This window comes from Phacochoerus africanus, chromosome 4 (assembly GCF_016906955.1).
Source record: "Phacochoerus africanus isolate WHEZ1 chromosome 4, ROS_Pafr_v1, whole genome shotgun sequence".
In the NCBI taxonomy this organism is placed as follows: domain Eukaryota; kingdom Metazoa; phylum Chordata; class Mammalia; order Artiodactyla; family Suidae; genus Phacochoerus; species Phacochoerus africanus.
This window is the reverse complement of record NC_062547.1, coordinates 62,371,855-62,391,391: the sequence shown is the minus strand read 5'-3', so window position 1 is coordinate 62,391,391 and position 19,537 is coordinate 62,371,855. Positions and strand designations below refer to the sequence as shown.

At 44.3% G+C, this 19,537-nt stretch overlaps 1 protein-coding gene across 9 annotated transcripts in view; it reads right to left on the bottom strand.

Annotated features, from left to right (window-relative positions):
- The window catches only part of EPS15L1 (epidermal growth factor receptor pathway substrate 15 like 1), a 102,621-nt gene that overhangs the window by 74,218 nt on the left and 8,866 nt on the right, over positions 1-19,537 (bottom strand). For all 9 annotated transcript variants that reach the window (XM_047776705.1, XM_047776703.1, XM_047776704.1 and 6 more), the window contains exons 2-5: positions 3,219-3,260; positions 2,931-3,020; positions 2,404-2,451; positions 118-213 (exon numbers count right to left, since the gene is read on the bottom strand). In XM_047776705.1, coding sequence (XP_047632661.1) covers positions 118-213; positions 2,404-2,451; positions 2,931-3,020; positions 3,219-3,260 — 276 coding nt within the window. The remainder of the gene's footprint in view (positions 1-117; positions 214-2,403; positions 2,452-2,930; positions 3,021-3,218; positions 3,261-19,537) is intronic.

The window sequence follows — 19,537 nt, the reverse complement described above, 5'->3', positions numbered from 1 at the left end:
TTTTAAAACAGTTAATTTTAGGTTATGTGAATAATTTATGCAATAGGAAAAGAGAGAGAGGAAACAGAGAGAGACAGATACTAGAGGAACGTGAACATGAAGGATTCTGACACTTACAAATTTGGGCGGCGGCATGTTCAAATTCAGATTGCTCAAGGTAACTTCGTGGCCGCTCTGTGCACAGGCCACTAGTCTCAGTGCAACATAGAAACCCTGAAAATCCAAAAAAGGGTCAGGTGTAAACCCCACCCAGCTGGCAGTGGCAGAGCTGTCTATAGCAGTGGACTTTGGGGAGTGAAGGATTTCATTTCACTTAAATGAGGAAGACCACATGAAAGTTACAGTGTTGAACAGAACTGGTCTCACCATGGGAGTCCTGTTTAAACGAATTCGCTAAAACAGACTTAGCCCAGAAAGTACAGTGTACTTTCTGAACACTGTAAAATTTCCAATATATCTTTCAAAAACAATGAGCTCTCAAGATATAGGAAATGCTAGACTGTATATAAGAAGCAGATTACAGTTTAAGAATCTAAAGGATGGTTCAAATATGCGTTGACTTTCTAAAAATGGTTTGAAATAGACATGGTTTTTGGGGAATTGACATGATTCACTGGGATCCTCATGGTGTCGCTAAAGAGAGCATCCCCCAATTGCACCACTCTGCCCCGCTCAATGGCCTGACATGGACTTCACCCTCCACACAAGGACAAAGGCCCTGAACTAGGCCATCAGGGGCCTTGGCTCCTCCTTGCCCTCCTCCTAACCCACAACTGGCCATGCCATGAGCTCAGTGGACTCGTGCAGCATGACTTAGTTTTTTTTTATTTTTTGTTTTTTTTGGTTTTTTTTTTTGTCTTTTTGCTATTTCTTGGGCCGCTCCCGCGGCATATGGAGGTTCCCAGGCTAGGGGTTGAATCGGAGCTGTAGCCGCTGGCCTATGCCAGAGCCACAGCAACACAGGATCTGAGCCGCGTCTGCAACCTACACCACAGCTCACGGCAACGCCGGATTGTTAACCCACTGAGCGAGGGCAGGGACCGAACCCGCAACCTCATGGCTCCTAGTCGGATTCGTTAACCACTGCGCCACGACGGGAACTCCTGATTCAGGGAACGCCGACCTAGTTTTTTTTTAATTGATCAACTCACCTAAGAACATGGACTCTTTTTCAAGCTATACACACAACTATGGTTTTAAAAACTTTTTCAAAGAGATGAGCACTAGACCAGTCTTTCTCAGGCTGATGACCACAGGATGCTCACAGAGTGTAGAGAGAAGGGGATGTAAGGTTAGAAGAACTGCATTAGGAGTTAACGGGGTTCTGGAGTTTGCATTGTGGCACAGTGGAAATGAATCCGACTAAGTAACCATGAGGTTGCAGATTCGATCCCTGGACTCGCTCAGTGGGTTAAAGATCCAGTGTCACTGTGAGCTGTGGTGTAGGTCACAGATGCGGCTCGGACCCTGTGTTGCTGTGGCTGTGGTGTAGGCTGGCAGCTGTAGCTCCAATTCTACCCCATATGCCTCAGGTGCGGCCCTAAAAAGACAGAAAAAAAAAAAAGAGTTAAAGGGGTTCTCTTCCACAAGGATCCTCAGAACCCTTAACTCAGAGGCATGCATTGTGAATCTCCATCAAGGGAGGAATTGCTGAGGGTGCTTTCCCATTGGGTTGGATCACAGACCATGAGAGTCTAGGAACATCTCTTGAAATGTAGTTTGGGAAAGACTGAACAAAATTAAAATATGACCATTTAAAAATCCTTGGTAAGTACTATAAACTTCCACTTACAGAACATTCTTGAAACGACAGAATTATGTCAGAGAAGGAACCAGTGGTTCACGGGGTCAAAGTGTGACTACCAATGGGCAGCACAAGGGAGACTCTTTGAGGTGCTGAGGATGTTCTGATCCTTATTGTGGTGGTGGTTACTTGAATCTATGCAAGTGATAAAATTACTTGGAACTACATACACCAGAAACAAAAACCACAAAAAAGGGCTTGTAAAGCTGTTCAGCTCTGAGCCAGGCCTCCAGTTTAGTGCTGCACTGGCTCTACGCATGGCACTATGCTGAGAGGTGGGAAAGCATACACAGGAATTCTCTGAACTATTTTTTGCAACTTCCATGAGGGTCTGATGTTATTTCAAAATGTTGTGAAAACATTTCAATCGCTTGTAAGTACACAAAATATTAAAAGATACGCTAATCATGAAAGATGGCTCAGAGAGTTCAAAAGACCTTTATTTTGAAATGAAACCTTCTCATTTTAACAGTCTGATGGCCACATTTATATCTAGTAATACTTGTCAGTGGAGACAGCAAGGAAGGAAGTGCAGAGGTGACCCAGCCTGGGGGCTCTGGCACAGCCCCTCCACATACTCTGTGTATACGTGTATATACCTGTTTGTCCAAGAACCCTTTACCTTCTGGATCGGCCAAGTCCCATATCTGTGGAAAAATAAAAATGTTCTTGAGTATGATCGCCCATCACTGCCCATTTATTCATAAAGCAGGAGCCACCATTGCCGCATGTGGGCTTTATATGTAAGTCACAGCAGCCTCAGACTCAGAGCAGGTGAATGACCTACACTCCTCCCTCCCCCTGGGGAGGGACACAGCAGTCAGTGGCAAAGCTAGGAGAACATCCAGGTGCACCAACTCCAAGGTCGACATAAATCCATAGCTGTCAAGAGCCCCAGGGGTGGTCCTGAGAGGTCTCTTGTCTGCTACTCACACAAAGGGTGGTGACTGCCATCAGAGTGTTTGGATCCACCAGTTATAGCCCCAAGAGGCTCACAGTGGCTGGTCCACTTCCCAAGAGGAGTACATACCCCATGAAGAGGGGTCAGCACGGGCTGGCCTCCGCCTGCTCTAGGGGAGCCCTGAGGGTGGCCACGGAAGAGACACTGCTATCATTCATCACATACCTTCCCAAGGATAATGTCTGAGAGCCCAGACTTCTTTAGAAAAAGTGCAGCTTCACTGGCCCCAACTCGCCCTGTGTATGCTGGGTCTACCTGGAATTGAGGAGCAATACTTGAGACATGGCTTCAGCAATGGAGCAGCAGGTAAAGCAATACCCATAACATGGGTTTCTGGCTGACAATTTGGAAAGAGAAAGGGACAAAAGGCCTCCCTGGGCCTCCTTCCGAGCTGTGCTTTCTGAGTCACACCCTCTCTAAGTTCAGTCCAAAAAGACACTAGTGAAAACTTACCTGCTTGTAATAAGATTCATATAATGGATTTCCAGTAGGAATCTGTAAACAAAACCACAGATACTGGTCAAAAGTAGACACAAAAGCTATCTGAAAACAAAGTGTCATCCCCTCATCTGTTATCATTGAAATACACAATAATGAAAATCAAAATGTATGCAACTTTAAAACGTCCTCCAGACACAAACTGAACTTTATTTTCAGACAGAGATATCACACTTACGCGATTTAGAAAAAGGACATGCTAATGCTCTTAAAAACACAGTCGTTCAGGAAGAAGCAGCAGCCCAGAATCGGTTTCCAGTCCCTGAACAATGGGATTTCAGTGTGTCCGGGCTCTCAGAGGGAAAAGACACCCTTGGCCTTTAAGATTGTTCTCTGGCTCTGGAACCAGGACAGGAGTTTCCATACGTCACCATGAATCACCAGTCACACAAGCTTCAGACTGGTTTCCCCACCGCAAGTCTCATCCCCACCCACCTTGTCCTCCACCAGCCGCCTGCAGTACTGCACAAAAAGACCCTGACCAGCCCACAAGCCAGGAGAGAGCTGGCCAGCAACTGCTCCCAATGTGACAGGCAGGAAGCTCAAAGTCCTCAGCTCTGCACCAAAGACACTCTACTTTTGCCATAAGATTCCCCAAGACCTCACAGTTCAGAGAATGTAACCACCATGTCTGAGGCCATGCCTGGATTCAGCCCAGTTGGCAGTCGAACCCCCAAACTTCCCAACCTCAGTGAGATACCCCCCAGTGGGAAGAAGGGGATCTGGGGGCGTACGATGGGGGTGCGGGAGGGAATCAAGTAGTTACTGTCTGTAAGGCTGACACATGTTGGTGTTCTACTGTGTGAAGGGAAAAAAACAAGATATCGCAAAACTGCTGTTGATTTAGTAACCTAAGAAAAGTGAGGAAGACACCATTACGCTTAATCACATGGGAGAACAGGTGTGTAAAAAAAGAACTAAAGAGAAGAAGGCCCAGGAAAATGAGTACCAGTTGAGAGGTGGGATGGCAGTGTCTATTTTAAAAGTCTTTGAATATACTGCAGTGCAATTTTTCATAATGAGTAAAACTGGTGAGAGCTGGGTTCCTTTCAGCTACGATCACTGATTTGAACCAGTCCAGCACTTACATACTGATGTGCTATAAAAAGTCATTTCAGGTTAAAAACAATGCCCCGATTACGGTCAGCTCCTCTGGGGGATGCCAACACCTGCAAACACAGAAAGAAGCGAAAGTACAAGAACACCAGCAAGACAGAATTAAAAGAGAAGGAAGAGAGAAAAGATCTGAAAGGGGAGAGGGGAAAGTCAAAACAAAAGAAAAAGGGGAAAAGAAAGAGGGAAATCCTGAAAAGAGAGAAAAAATTAAATAGAACTTGAGAAAAAAGATGACATCAAGGAGAAGGATTAAGTGTACAGCTACAGCAGCTGGCCAGTGGCTTCCTCCTGCCCTGGGCCCTTGCCCAACACTGTCCAGGAGGAGGCTGTTACCCTTAGCTTCTTATGACCTCAGACAGCAGTGTCTACCAACACACCCTGTGTGACTTCCAGAGTTTGAAACTCTGCTTGAGGAATTCCCAGGTGGCTCAGCAGGTTAAGGACCAGGCATTGTCACTGCTGCAGCTCAGGTCGCTGCTGTGGCATGGGTTTGATCCCTGGCCTGGGAACTTCCATATGTCATGGGTGCAGACAAAAAGAATTAAAAAAAAAACAAAAAACAAAAAAAAACTCTGCTTGAACTCATACAACTCAATAGAAAAAAAGACAAACAATCCCATTAAAAATAGGCAAAAGATCTGAATAGACATTTTTCCAAAGAAGATATACAGGTATGTGCAAAGATGCTAATCAAGATCACAAGACCCTACTGTATAACACAAGGAACTGTATCTAATCTCTTGTGAAAGAACATGATGGAAGATAATATGAGAAAAAGAATGGGTGTATATATATACATATAACATACATATACATATACACATATGCATACATATATATACATATATATACACACACACATATATGACTGGGTCACTTTGCTATACAGCGGAAATTGACAAAACACTGTAAATCAACTATACTTTAATAAAAAAAAGATATCACCTCACACGTGTTAGAAAGGCTAGCATCAAAAAGATAAGAAATAAGTGTTGGCAAGGATGTGAAAAAAAGGTAACTCTCATGCACTTTTGGTGGGAATGTAAATGGGTGCAGCTGCTATGGAAAACAGTATGGAGATTCCTCAAAAAATTAAAAACAGAACTACCACTCCGCAGCACTATTCACAATAGCCAAGACATGGAAACAACTTAAATGTCCAGTGACAGATGAATGGATTAAGAAGATGCAGTACATATACATAATGGAATACTACTCAGCCATAAAAAGGGACAAAATAATGCCATTTGCAACAACATAGACGGAACTAGAGATTCTCATACTGAGTGAAATAAGTCAAAAAGAGGAAGACAAATACTATATGAAATCATTTATACGTGGAATCTAAAATATGGCACAAATGAATCTATCCATAGAAACAAACTCATGGACATAGAGAACAGACTTGTGGTTGCCAAGCAGGAGGGGAAGGAATGGGATGGCTGGGAGTTTGGGGTTAGTAGATGCAAGCTACTGCATTTCGGGTGGATAAGAGCGAGGTCCTGCTATATAGCACAGGGAACTATATCCAATCACTTGTGATGGAACATGACGGCAGATAATATGAAAAAAGAATGCATATATAATGTACATCTGGGTCACTTTGCTGTACAGCAGACACTGACAGAACATTGTAGATCAACTATAATAAAAACTTTTTTTAATAAAAATAGAACTACAATATGATCTAGCAATTTCACTTCTGGGTATTTATCCAAAGGAAAGGAAAACACTAACAAAAAAAAACCCACATGCACCTCCATGTTCACAGCAGCATTTATTTACAACAGCCAAGACATGGAAGCAACCTAATATTTATTCATCAATGGATGACTGGATAAAGAAAATGTGGTGTACACATACACACAAACACACATATAGAGAAGAATATTATTTAGTCATTAAAAAGAAGGAAATCCTGCCATTTGTGACAACATGGATGAACCCTGAGGGCATTCTAAGTGAAATAAGTCAAACAGAGAAAGATGAATACAATGTGACCTCAATTACATGTGGAATCTAAAAACAAAAACCAACAAAACAAGAAACCAAATTCACAGATACAGAGTATAGACTCCCAGAGGTGGGAGTAGCGGGTAGACAAAATGGGCAAAGGTGGTCAAAAGGTAAAAACTTTTTCTTTTTTGTCTTTTTAGGGCTATACCTGTGGCATATGAAAGTTCCGGGGCTGGAGGTCAAATCAGAGCTGCAGCCACAGCAACACGGGATCCAAGCCACATCCGTGACCTACACCACAGCTCACGGCAATGCCAGATCCTTAACCCATTGAGTGAGGATAGGGATCGAACCTGCATCTTCATAGATACAAGTGTCGGGTTCTTAACCCACTGAGCCATAACAGGAATTCCAAAAGGTAAAAACTTTCAGTTACAAAATAAGTCACAGGATAAAATGTACAGCATGATTAACAGAGTTAATAACACTGTATTGTATATCTGAAAATTGCTAAGAGTAGATCTTAAGAAAATGTTATACTATGTATTGGTGATAGATATTAAGAACGGTGATCATTTCACAATATGTATATATAAATATCAAATCACTATGTTGTACACCTGAAATTAATAATAATGTTATATGTCAATTATAATCTCAATTTAAAATAATTAATAAAACAAAAAAAGTTCTGCATGCTTTCAAAACACATCTCCCCAGAGAGGAGTAAGGCCAACAGAGGAAGCAAAGTCAGGCAGGCTGTTTGTCATCTGTCAATAAAAGAGACAGAGCCAGATCTAGACAGTACATCACATGTCTCTGGCTCACAGAAATGGAAATGCACAGACCCCAAGGACCCCTCACCTTGACAACAAAGGTCCCCTTCCTGCCAGCAATCAGAGAGGCACAGGTCTGAAATGCATTTCCAGTGGAATTTTTTTTAAGATCTCAAGATAGGCAAGAGGGAAGAAGCTACTATAATTCCAATTTAAAAAAAAAAGTTAGGGTATTTGGAGCATAGAGGTTGACAACTATCTCACACTTCACAAATGGTTCTGAGTTTAGCTCTACAATCAGGAGAAGCAAGACACCTAATAGTATAGAAAAGGCTCTGAAGCCCCACACTCAAAGCTTGGATCATCAATGCTAAGGTCTCATCCCATAGACATTCTCTGGCCAGGTGTCAATCACTAATGGAAAAGTACAGCATGCCTCAACCATTCCTGTCTAAGTACAGGAATCAATCTGAGTAACCTGGGACAAGGACAGCAGTTTGAGGTTCCGATTTAATTACACACACTTAAGGTACTCCAAAAGCAGAAGAGGAGAAAAAGGGAAACCACCACCAGATCTAATTGGCACTTCCTCTTACCACACTACTTCCTCCAGGGAACAGTGGAGTCACACCTGCAAGCTGCCCAATCTGCCATTGCAACAGAGCTGAAGACAATGCTGCTAGTGCCTCAAGTCCCCAAACGACAGGCAAAGACCTCAGAAAGAAATAGCTCTCTGGTGCAGATAGCCACTCTGCTGGGACAGAGCCCTCTGAGTGCTAAGAGTGGGCACCAGAGCTGCCCACCTATGTCTAATCCTGACAAGTCCAGGCAAAGCTAGAAAGGGAACAGGCCAGGGGACAAGGCTTTTGGGCCAAGAGGCTGGAGATAGTTTTAAGAACGGAAGTCAGATGGAGCCTGCCCAGGAGGGCATTCTCCTCCACTAGCCCACTGAGCTAAGATACCACCTTTGAATCTGAATTATTGATGTGGTTCAATATAACTTTAAACCTGACCTTTCAGTTGGTCATTGTGTCTTAAAATCCTAAGAGAGATGGCATAACAAGCACCCATGGCCTCTTTCCTCTATTCTTCAGCCGGGAGACAATTCACAAATGGGGTACCAGGAGGGGAAGACAGCAGGGAACAAGCTCTCATCCTTCTGTTGGGAAGCCTTTAAAACTCCACAGTTCATGGTAGTGCATACGATTTTAAAACTGGAGAAAACCAGCTTGAGATGAGGAGCACAGCAGTACCACCTTGGAAGGGGAGCCCTCTGAAGACCAGGGTTCCAGCCACTCCTAATCCTCCCAGGATTGAGTCCAACCACCTCTGATTCCTGATTTTATCTGTGGGCAGAGCTTTTATGCACAACAAAGCAATGTTTACTGGCCTTAATGGTTTCAAAATGACATTTGTAAACCAAATTCATTTTATGTTTCAAAACTTTTAGAAATGTATCTATGATTCCTTATTCTGATAAACAATGGATCACATTTACCGAGTGTTCACTGTTTTCTACCCTGTACCTCATTTAATTGTCTCACAATGCCATGGGGCAGGTACTACTGTTTGCCTCAATTTATGGGTGAGGAGACTGAGGTCACCTTGCCCAGAGTCACAGAGCCAATGAGCAATGGACTCAGAGAGACCCAGGCCATGTGGCCCTAACTTGCTTTGAACCTTGCAAAAACAGCCCAGGCATGACAGAGTCAGGCTTGGGGCCACTGCACAGCCTCCTGTGCATGCTCCCCTGAGAAAATGCAAACATGTGATTATGTCTTGGTGCATTTTATTCAACAGATGAGGTCAAAGTGCAAGATTTAACTTAAGCGTATGAACTGACCTGAAAACCAGTGCAGCCTGTCATTTCACCAGGAAAACAGAGACCCCCCTTAATGGCTGGTTTTTCAAAGCTGTTGCCAAGTTTTGCAGGAAGTTAGTCATGTAACAACAAAAGACACTGCCATCTGAGTTCCTACTTGGAAAACCAGATACTGATGCAAGGGCATGGCTAGAGAAGTGCTCACTTGATAGTCCTTATATTTCATCTTCCACTTTAGAGTTTGTTCCCCTCAATGGCTTGCACAACCATTACCTTGGCTGTGTTCACAGCCCTCGAGGCAGGCCAGACTCGCTCAGTAGCACTCCAAGGGCATCAGCAAACACTGAGGCATCCTGAAGCTCCCTGAAACTGACAGGCAGTCTAAGCCAAAGCTAAGGTAAGCACTGCCAAGAGAACTGAGACATGAGAAAGGGCTTTCATAAAGTCTGAGGGAAAAGACATCCCAATTAAAAACTGAGCAAAGGATAAGAAAAGGTAATTCTGAAAGAAGAGACAGATATAGCAAAGTTAGGGGAAATGGTCAAGTTAGTACTGCTAAACAGAATGAAATGCCAGTCCTTGCTAATGGGTTGGCAAAGTCAGAGAGAGGTGCCATGCAGGGCTGGCAAAGGTGGAAACATATCTTGGGCCCGGCTGGTGGGAAAGTAAACCAATTGTCCTCCTGGAAGCCAATGCAACAACATGTGATAAATGGGTATAACCCCTGATATGCAGGTTTAACGCAATTCCCACTGAAATCCAGGAAGATTCTTTGTTGATACAGATAAGATTACTCTAAAATTTTATGTAGGAAAGGCAAAAGGACTAAAATAGCTAAAACAATTTTGAAAAAGAATAACGTGGGAGGAATCAGTCTACCTGATTCCAAGGCTTGCTATAAAACTACAGTGATCTAGACAGTGTGGCACTACAGGACAGACACACAGAACCACAGAACAGAACAACAAGCCCAGAAACAGACCCACATGGACATGCCCAATGGACTTGTGACAAAGATACAAAAGCCATTCAGGAGGAAAGAGGCCTTTCTGACAAATGATGCTGGAACAACTGGCCATCCAGAGAGAATGAGCCTGGACATGACTCTCACACCTTCTACAAAACTAACTCCAAGTGGATCATGGACTTAAATGAAGACTAAAAATTTTAGGAAAGAACATATGAGAAAATACTCAGGATTGGGGGCTGGGAAAAGACTTCAGACTTGCCACCAAAAGCCTAATTCATAAAAAGAAAAAAAAATCGATACATTGGACCTCGTCAAAATGAAAAATGTTTTACCTATGAAAGACCCTGATAAAAGGATGCAAAGACGTATTGCAACGCAACAAAGGGTGGGGGGAAAAATGTATACATGTAAGAATAACTCAATCCCCATGCTGTACAGCGGAGGGGGGGGGATGCAAAGACAAGCTACAGACTGGGAGGAAATACAGGCGATCTTGAACAACGTGGGGGTTAGGAGTGCCTATGCTCTGCCCAGTCAAAAACCTGAATGTAATTAACTTACACTCAGATTACAGTCAGCCTTACATACAGTCCCTCTGTGCAGTTCCACATCCATGGAGTCAACCAGCCTCAGATCAAGTAGTTCTGTAGTACACACTGACTGAAAAAAAGCCACACATAAGTGGACCTGCACAGTTCAAACCTGTGTTGTTCAAGGGTCAACTGTGTTTGCAAATCATATACCCAACAAAGGACTAGTATCTGGAATATGTAAAGAACTCTTAAACCTCAAAAGCAAAAAAAGTGAATAATGCAATGAGAACATGAGCAAAAGACATGAAAGGACATTTTGCCAAAGAGAACATACAGATGGAAAATAAGCACATGAAAATATGTGTAGCATATCATTACCTAGGAAATGTAAATGAAAAACCATAGTGACAGGATTATCACAATACTGCATGTAAACCAATTATACATCAATAAAACTTTTTAAAATGAAAAAAAAAAAACATAGTGACAGGGAACTACATTCAGTGTGTCGTAATAACCTATAACAGAAAAGAATCTGATAATTTATATATATTTTGCTGTTCACCTAAAACTAACAAAACACTGTATTTCTTTTTTTCTTTCATTTCTTCTTTTTAGGGCTGAGGCATATGGAAGTTTCCAGGCTAGATTCCAAAGGTTATCTCCATCTCTCAAATGGGAGCTGCAACTGAGGGCCTACACCACAGCCACAGCAACATCAGATCCTTAATCCACTAATCGAGGCCAGGGATCAAACCCACAACCTCATGGTTCCTAGGTGGATTCGTTTCTGCTGCACCATGATGGGAACTCCCCATACATTTGAATTTTTAAAAGATTATCTGAGGAAATTCCCATCGTGGCTCAGCAGTAACGAACATGACTAGTATCCACTGAGGATGCAGGTTCAATCCCTGGCCTCATTCAGAGGGTTAAGAATCTGGCATTGGCACAAGCTGTGGTATAGGTCACAGACAGGGCTCGGATCTGGCATTGCTGTGGCTATGGCATAGGCCAGCAACTACAGCTCCAATTCCACCCCTAGGCTGGGAACTTCCATATGCCGCAAGTGCAGCCTGAAAAAAAAAGACCAAAAAAAAAAAAAATCTTGAAAAACCACAGTGAAAGGCCACCACACGACCCACCAGAATGGCTGAAAAAACAAGTAGCAACACTAGTGAGCACACAGAGAAACTGGATCACTGGTACTTTGCTAGCGGGAATGTAAAAAGGTAAAACTCTGGAAAACAGCTTAGCAGTTCCTTTAAAAAACAAAAACACTAAGCATGCAACCATCACAGAACCCAGCAACTGTCCTGGACATTCATTCATCCAGAGAAAGGAAGACTTAAGTTCACAGAACATCCTGTACTCAAATGTTCAGTGCAGCTTTATTCATAATTGCCCAAAACTGAAATAAGCCAGATCTCCTTCTGTAGACAACTGTTTCAATGAACCATGGTCCCACAGCACCATGGAATACTACTTGGTAATGAAAAGGAATCACTTGTAGATACACACAACAACCTGGGGGACTCTCCAGAGGATTACAGTGACTAAAAAGATTACCTACTCTATGATTCCACTGTATATTATTAAAATGTCAAAATTATAGAAATGAACAGATCAGTGGCTGCCAGCAGTTATGGAAGGAATGGGGTGGAAGGGAAGTGGGTGTAGATGCAAAAGGGCAACCAGCAAGATTCCTGTGGGGATGGAACTGTTCGACCAGAGCAATGTCAATGTTTTGGTTAGAATGGTGTCCTACAGATTTGCAAAATGTTACCATTGGAGGAAACTGGATAAAGAATACACAGGAGCTCTGTATTTTTTTTCTTTTGTTACAACTGCTTATGAACCTACAGTTATCTCCAAATGAATATATATATATGAATATATACATTTTTTTAAATTTTTTTTTTTTAGGGCCGCACCTACAGCATATGGAAGTTCCCAGGCTAGGAGTCAAATCAGAGCTGCAGCTGCTGGCCTACACCACAGCCACAGCAACGTGGGATCCAAGTTTCATCTTCGACCTACCCCACAGCTCACGCAACGCAGGATCCTTAACCCACTGAGTGAGGCCAGGGATCAACCCCGCATCCTCATGGATACTAGCTGGGTTTGGATACTACTGAGCCATAACAGGAACTAGTGAAAATATTTTTTAAAAAGAGACTTAGGAGATCTCACAGCCAAACAATTTCCTTGATATTTTTAGATAAGGAAATTTGAGTATGGACTGAGTATCAGCTAATACTAAGGAATTATTCATTGTTTAAGTTGTGGTATGGCATTGTGGTTATGCAAAAAAAAAGTTTCAACTATCAGAAGTACATACTGAAATATAATTTCTAAGATGGAAAAAAACGTAAATAAAGACATTTGTAAAACATTGGCACCTGCCGTAAACAGGGGGAGAGTACATGGGAATTGATTAAACACTTCCCTCTACTTTTAGTGTGCTTAAAACTTTTACATAATTAAAGACCAACGTTTGATGTGTTTCTGCTCTGGCAAGGCACAAGATTCTTCAGGTTTAAGTGTGATAAAGGAAGAGTAGCTTTATCACTGGCAGGTTTGCGTTTAAGTCAAACAATAAAGATCAGCATTTTTTTTAACACACATAGGCCTTCCCACTGCTCTAAGGTCTTTCCTGGGAATCAGGAATGATCAGATATGCAGGAAGACGGAAGGTCAAGGACTGCAGGTGACAGTCAAGGACAGAAAATAGTCAAGAACTGGATAAGTCAATAATGAATTCCTGTGTCTCCATGGGATAGAATACCACAAAGCAATATTAAAACAAAAACAAAAAACAAACAAACAAAAAGCAGGCAGAACGTTTATGAGTAGATATAATGGCCAGATATTTGCTCAAGTGAAAAGGGAGGGCCCAACCAGCATGAGTTGTGACCTGGCTGGAAGGCAAAAAAGCCATCACATCCACATGGATCTACACATAGTAGGATGGCCATCACACACATACAGTGCTTTATCCCTGCTTTCTGAGTTCTCCAGTGTTCCACATTAGAACACACTTCTTTTCTCAATAGGGCAGAGAAGCGAAAGGGAGATGCCAAAGGAGAGAGGAATCTGAAGGAAGAGATACAATTCTCCCTGGGGACCCAAATGACCACTGTGACAAAGCACCAGCTGAAGACGTGTGCCCGCCACTTGGCACAGATGTGGTGCCTCTATCCAACCCATGCAGAACTCCGGGCCTACGGTGGGGACGTGACACGGCGGAGTTAGGTCTGCAGGCCCCACCTACATGGAGAACCAAGGAGCAAGAGAACCACACCTGGAAGTTTAGACACACAGTGAAGCACCAAGGTGAACAAGCCAGGCAGGGAAAGTTCAGGGTGAGAAGCCATTTGGAGGAACACAGAATCAAGGAGCAAAAGCTTCCATGCTCTCAGAAGACCAGTGCTCTCAGACCCATTGCCCAGAAACAGAAGTAAGGAAGAAACAAGGGTCACTGGAGGCAGCCTTCTGCTCCAACACACTGCCCTCTGCAGGATGCAGGACCTACGCTGGGCCTCAACGGTCAGGAAAAACCTACCACCTCCACCCATACCTCTCAGCCATGCCATCCCATCACCAAGGGAGGCAGGAGCACAGAGGTCAATAACTCCACCAGACAGATGTAGACTCAAGTCCTACCCTATCACTGGAATGGTGTGTAACCTGGGGGAGGCTGAGCAGCTGCTCTGTGCCTTGGTTTCCTCATTTGGAAAAGGGAAGATGGGTGCCCCCACCACTGGAGATTGACAAAGGGTGAGCACTGGTGCAATGCTGGCTCTGTCAAGTCCTGTTCTCTCACTCATCACTCTCCTTCCACCAATTCCCATCCCCAGAAATGCCAACCCCATCCTGGCTGCACTTCAAGCTACCAAGCTCCTCCTACCCTTCTCTGGAAGAGTGATACACCCTTGCATTTGCCAGCTCTCTGCTCTTGGACGTGGGAGTTCACTCATTCACTTTTTAAACATTTACGTGTTGAGTTCACACTATGAGGAGACAGAGGACACAGAAGCATACAGGACAGTGCCCTGAGGCTTGAGAAGGGGGAGAGGCAGGGAAAGCAAGTCAGGACTACAGTGCAGGTGCCTCGGGATATGACAGTGGGAGCACAGCCAGGGCCTCCAGAGCAAGGGATCGGCAAGGCGGGCTCTGGAGCAGGAGACAGCAGGGGCGTGGGGTTGTTCAGCACCATTTCAGTCAGGTGGGAAGGATGGGCACAGTGAGATGACAGGTCTGTGTACCCCTTGCTGAGAGGCCAGAATGCAACCTGAGTAAGACACACTCATGAGAAATAAACTGAATATGCACTCGGCTCCTCAGAGAGGGTAACAGGATGGAGGGAAGGAAGTGATCAGGGAGAGACTGCCACTGTCCTCCAGGAAAATAAGGCCTAAGAAAGGCAGCCATTCATGGTATGGGAGGGAGAAGGGCCATTCACCTCTAAACACATTTCTCTGGGATGTCCCTGTAGGCCATTGAGGTGGAAACCTCACTGTCATTTGAGCAGTATCTACAGAGTGTCTGCCTGGTCCCAGGCGCTATCCTCAGTGGGAGGTGTGGCAATGAATAAAGGGATTCCGTCCTAGCTTCTCAGAGCTCCTGGTCCGGAGGAGAATGTCGTTAGATGTGATAACATGCACAGCACACTACCAAGTGCTGTGAGGAAAAGACAGGATAGAGGGCAAAATGACACGTCTGAGAGGGCATGAAGACAGTGGCCACCCTGGCTGAGACTGCCCCAGGGGACTCACAGGGGCCAAGTCTTAGCAGTAAGTAACCCCACCAGAACTGGGCATCCACAGCCCACTTTGCATAGTGCTCCCAACCTTCCCCAGGCATACCCTGAACCTTCCCACAATTCCTTTTCTACATCGGCCACCCCAGGGTTCCAACATCCCTACCATTCTCTGACCTCTGGCCCAGGGTCCCCCCCAGGGCAGGGCAGGTCGGCAGTTCTCTGTGCCTCCTCCCCCTCCCCTTTATAGTGGCATCATCAGCCTCCCAGCCCCACTGTCCTATAAAGCCTCAGGGCCCTCTAGGCACCAGGCACTAAGCCAGGCTCCCACATGCCATAGCGAGCAAAAAGACAGTGCCCACCACCATGGGGCAGAGCATCACAGTCTGGTCAAGGAAGAAACACACAAAGGCAAAAGAACAAACCCACCGACAGGAGAGGCACAGAAATGGAGCTTTGTGCTGCCAGAGAGGGAGGGAGGGAGCAGGTGGGCAGAGCAGCAAGGGAGGCCTTCTGACCCCCTCCTCGCTCTGCACACACCTCTGCCCAGGCCCCAGGCCCAGCCTCTCAGCTGGCACCCCACGCTTACCTGCCTCCCTCTCCATCCCATCTAGCACATGGTCATGTCCCCTGCTCGAAAAGACCCTCGGTGGCTGCAGAAAGGGTTTGAAGTTCCACTCAGCCATGTTCTCTGTGTGCCTACAGGCATCTCCTGGCCCTGCCAGGTCAACTTCCCCTCAAATTCCCCAAACGCACTCGCTCACAGATATACACACACAGCCATCAAGCTCCACCTTCCTTCTGGGTCTGGGGGGTTGCTCTACTAACCACACAGAGCACCTTTCACTCTCGTCGTGGGGCATAAATTATTCCCCATGGCAGGGGATGGGGGTGGGGGGGGTGGAGGGTAGATCCTGCCTGCTAAAAGCTAATTACCTTCCAGCACCAGCGCCAACCCCCCTGCTGTAAGAAGTCTCCCAAATTTCCAACTGAAATGAATCCCTCTGTCCCACATTCCCATAGCCCTGAATTTACAAAAGGGACACTTCTTAAAGTCTTCTTGGGGGGCGGGGGGGTCATCACACAGAAGTTCTGAGCCTGGGATCAAACATGCACCACAGTAGTGACATGCCAAATCCTTAACCACTAGGCCACTAAAGACTCAAAGTCCAATTTATGTTAAGCTTATTGTAACGACTGGGGCCCCTCCCTTCACTTCATTTCTTGAGAGGTGGCGGTTTCACATTTATTCCATCTTGTGCAATGCTGGCTCCAAATCCTTGGTAAAAGTTTGTTCATGGAGTGGGAGGGATTTTGATGGAGCCTCAGGAGGGAGGGACTGAGATGGGTGGAGAGCAGTCAGCATTTCGGCAGACACAGCTCCACCACTCAGTGGCATAGTGAAGACAAGCCACGTGGCCTCTCAGGGCCTCAGCTGACCCATCTATAAAATGGAGATAATACAGTGCCTGCCCTGAGAGCTCCTGTAAGTATCAAATGAGAATATGCAGGTAAAGCATACTCTACAAAAGGAAGCCATTATTGTATCTATTATTAAGGCCGTTGCTATTGTTACTGAAACAGGAACAGGCTTTATCTACAAAGAACCATGAGGAAAAGGGAGAGAAGTCAGGCAAAGCTGTGTGTTGCAGGCATCAAATCATCATCCTTACAGCTGGCCATGCCAAATGATCTTATTACCAAACAATAAAATATTTCACCCAACACTGAACACAATGTAGTACATATTGCACGTCTTCTCTCTCAACTCGTCGGCTAAGCTGCTCCCAACACCAGGACAGAGAGTTCTCTTAGTCTCAGTGATTGTTTAAAACATAAAATTTCACAAACAGTTGTTATAAGTACATACTTATAAAAACCCATTTACAGGGTTGTGAACTAAATAATATTTTCTAACATTAAAAACCAACATTCAGGGAGTTCCTGTTGTGGCTCGGTGGTTAACGGATCTGACTAGAAACCATGAGGTTGCGGGTTCAATCCCTGGCCTTACTCAGTGGGTCAAGGATCTGGTGTTGCCATGAGCTGCGGTGTAGGTCACAGACACAGCTCGGATCTGGTGTTGCTGTGGCTGAGGTGTAGGCTGATGGCTACAGCTCTGATTCGACCCCTAGCCTAGGAACCTCCATATGCTGCGGGTGCGGCCCTAAAAAGACAAAAAATAAACAAAAAAAACCCCAACATTCTAAGGCTTTGCTACACAAAATATAGTTCTGAAGACCACCAAATCAGCATCACCTAGATGCTTGTCAGAAACACACAATCCCAGGGAGTTCCCATCATGGCTCAGAGGAAATGAATGTGACTAGTAACCATGAGGATGCAGGTTCGATCCCTAGCCTCGCTCAGTGGGTTAAGGATCTGGCATTGCCACCGTGAGTTGTGGTGTAAGTCACAGATGAGGCTCGGATCTGGCATTGTTATGGCTGTGGCCACAGCTCCCATTCGACTCCTAGCCTGGGAACTTCCATCCATGGGTACGGCCCTAAAAAGAGACAAAAAAAACAATGCATAATCCCAGAAAACAGTGCATTTGGCCAATACCATTTATGCGGCCTTCCCGTGGGAGGGATAATATTTCAGGATTTTTTCTTCTTTCAATACTCAGCACTTCCTATTCTGTGCCTTTAAGGCTCCTGGATGCTATTCAGTCTTTCCACAGCAGGTGCAACACTATTTTTCAAGATATTTTAAGGAGACAATAACATTATTTAGGCCATAGAAGCCATATATATATACGGATGGATGGATGTATTTGCTTTTTAGGGCCACCCTCCGTAGCACATGGAAGTTCCCAGGCTAGGAGTCAAATTGGAGCTACAGCTGCCAGCCACAGCCACATGGGATACAAGTCGCATCTACAACCTATATCACAGCTCAAAGAAATGTCAGATTGAGCAAGGTCAGGGATCGAACACACATCCTCATGGATACTAGTCAGATTCGTTCCCACTAAGCTATGACAGGAACTCCCTCAAAATATATTTTTTATGCAAATCAGAGACTAGGATACAATATTCAAATGCAAACAAATATTGGTTCATAATTAACTTTCTTCCTTTATAACCGAAAAAGGATGCAAGCCACCAAGAAGTGGGATTAGGTAACAGCAACAACATGAAAAACTGACGTCTAAGACTAGATACTGCTTATTAAGGTTACAAGTTCATGCCCTTACTCTTTATGTGCAAGTACTTTAACTTCTGAAGTAGTGTAATGATTTGGTATCACCTCATTAGTACAGTATTAGAAGAGGTTCTTAGTCCTTTGAGCAGCAGTATGACTTGTGAACTTATAAGAATTATATTCTTGATTCTCACCCAGACCTACTGAATCAAATACTACATTTGCAGACCAGCAATCTGGTTTAACAAGCCCTCAAGGTGATCCCGATGCATGCTAAAGTTTGGGAACTACTGGAATAGTGGTTCTGGTATAATAAGTTTATACTAAGTTTTCCACCACCAGCTTGAATGTGGTTCCACCTGAAAATTTATGAAGGTTGGAAATGGGACACTAAAATAATGAAACCCAACCTTTACGCCTGGAGATAAGCGTACCTATGACCAAGGCCATGTATTATAAAGAAACTGTGATTTACAGCTGATGTAGTTAAAAGTTATTGCGTGTTTAAGTGACTGTCTACTATGTATGTTTGAAGGATTATTTATAAACTTTGTATAATCTTAAACTTTTTTCAAAACTACAGTTTTTATAAGTGTGCAAAGTATAAATAAAACTTGTTTCCCTGATGGATGATCAAAAAAAAAAAAGAATATCTTCTAGGAGTTCCTTTCTAGCAAAGTGGGTTAAGGATCCAACACTATCAATGTAGCAGCTCTGATCACTGCTGTCGTGCTGGTTTGATCCCTGGCCCAGGAACTGCCACATACTGCAAGTGTGGGGGGAAAAAAAAAATTCTGGTGGCAAAAGGCAACAAAAAATTAAAAATGCCAACACTAAGAACTTGGTTTGAAAGAAAACACTGATTCCATGGCACAGTGTATGAGCACCACGGTGACCTATAGGCTCACCTGACCCACTCAGCTCATCCCCTCAGGAGCCCTCTTCTCCATGGAGATAGTGTTCAAAATGGACAGAGCAATGTGCTGTGGGCACAGAAGATGTTCTAATCATTATCAAAGAGAACATGCAAAGAGAAACATCTGCAACACCCCCACACACCACACACACGTCTATCGTGCTGTTTGCAGGGTGTGGGGGGATTTAGAGGGCTAGTCCATCCCAAAACTTCAGAGTTTCAGTTTAAGTCTCCAAGTGAGAGGCCTCATCATCAAGCTTTTTTCCTGTTTAGTTT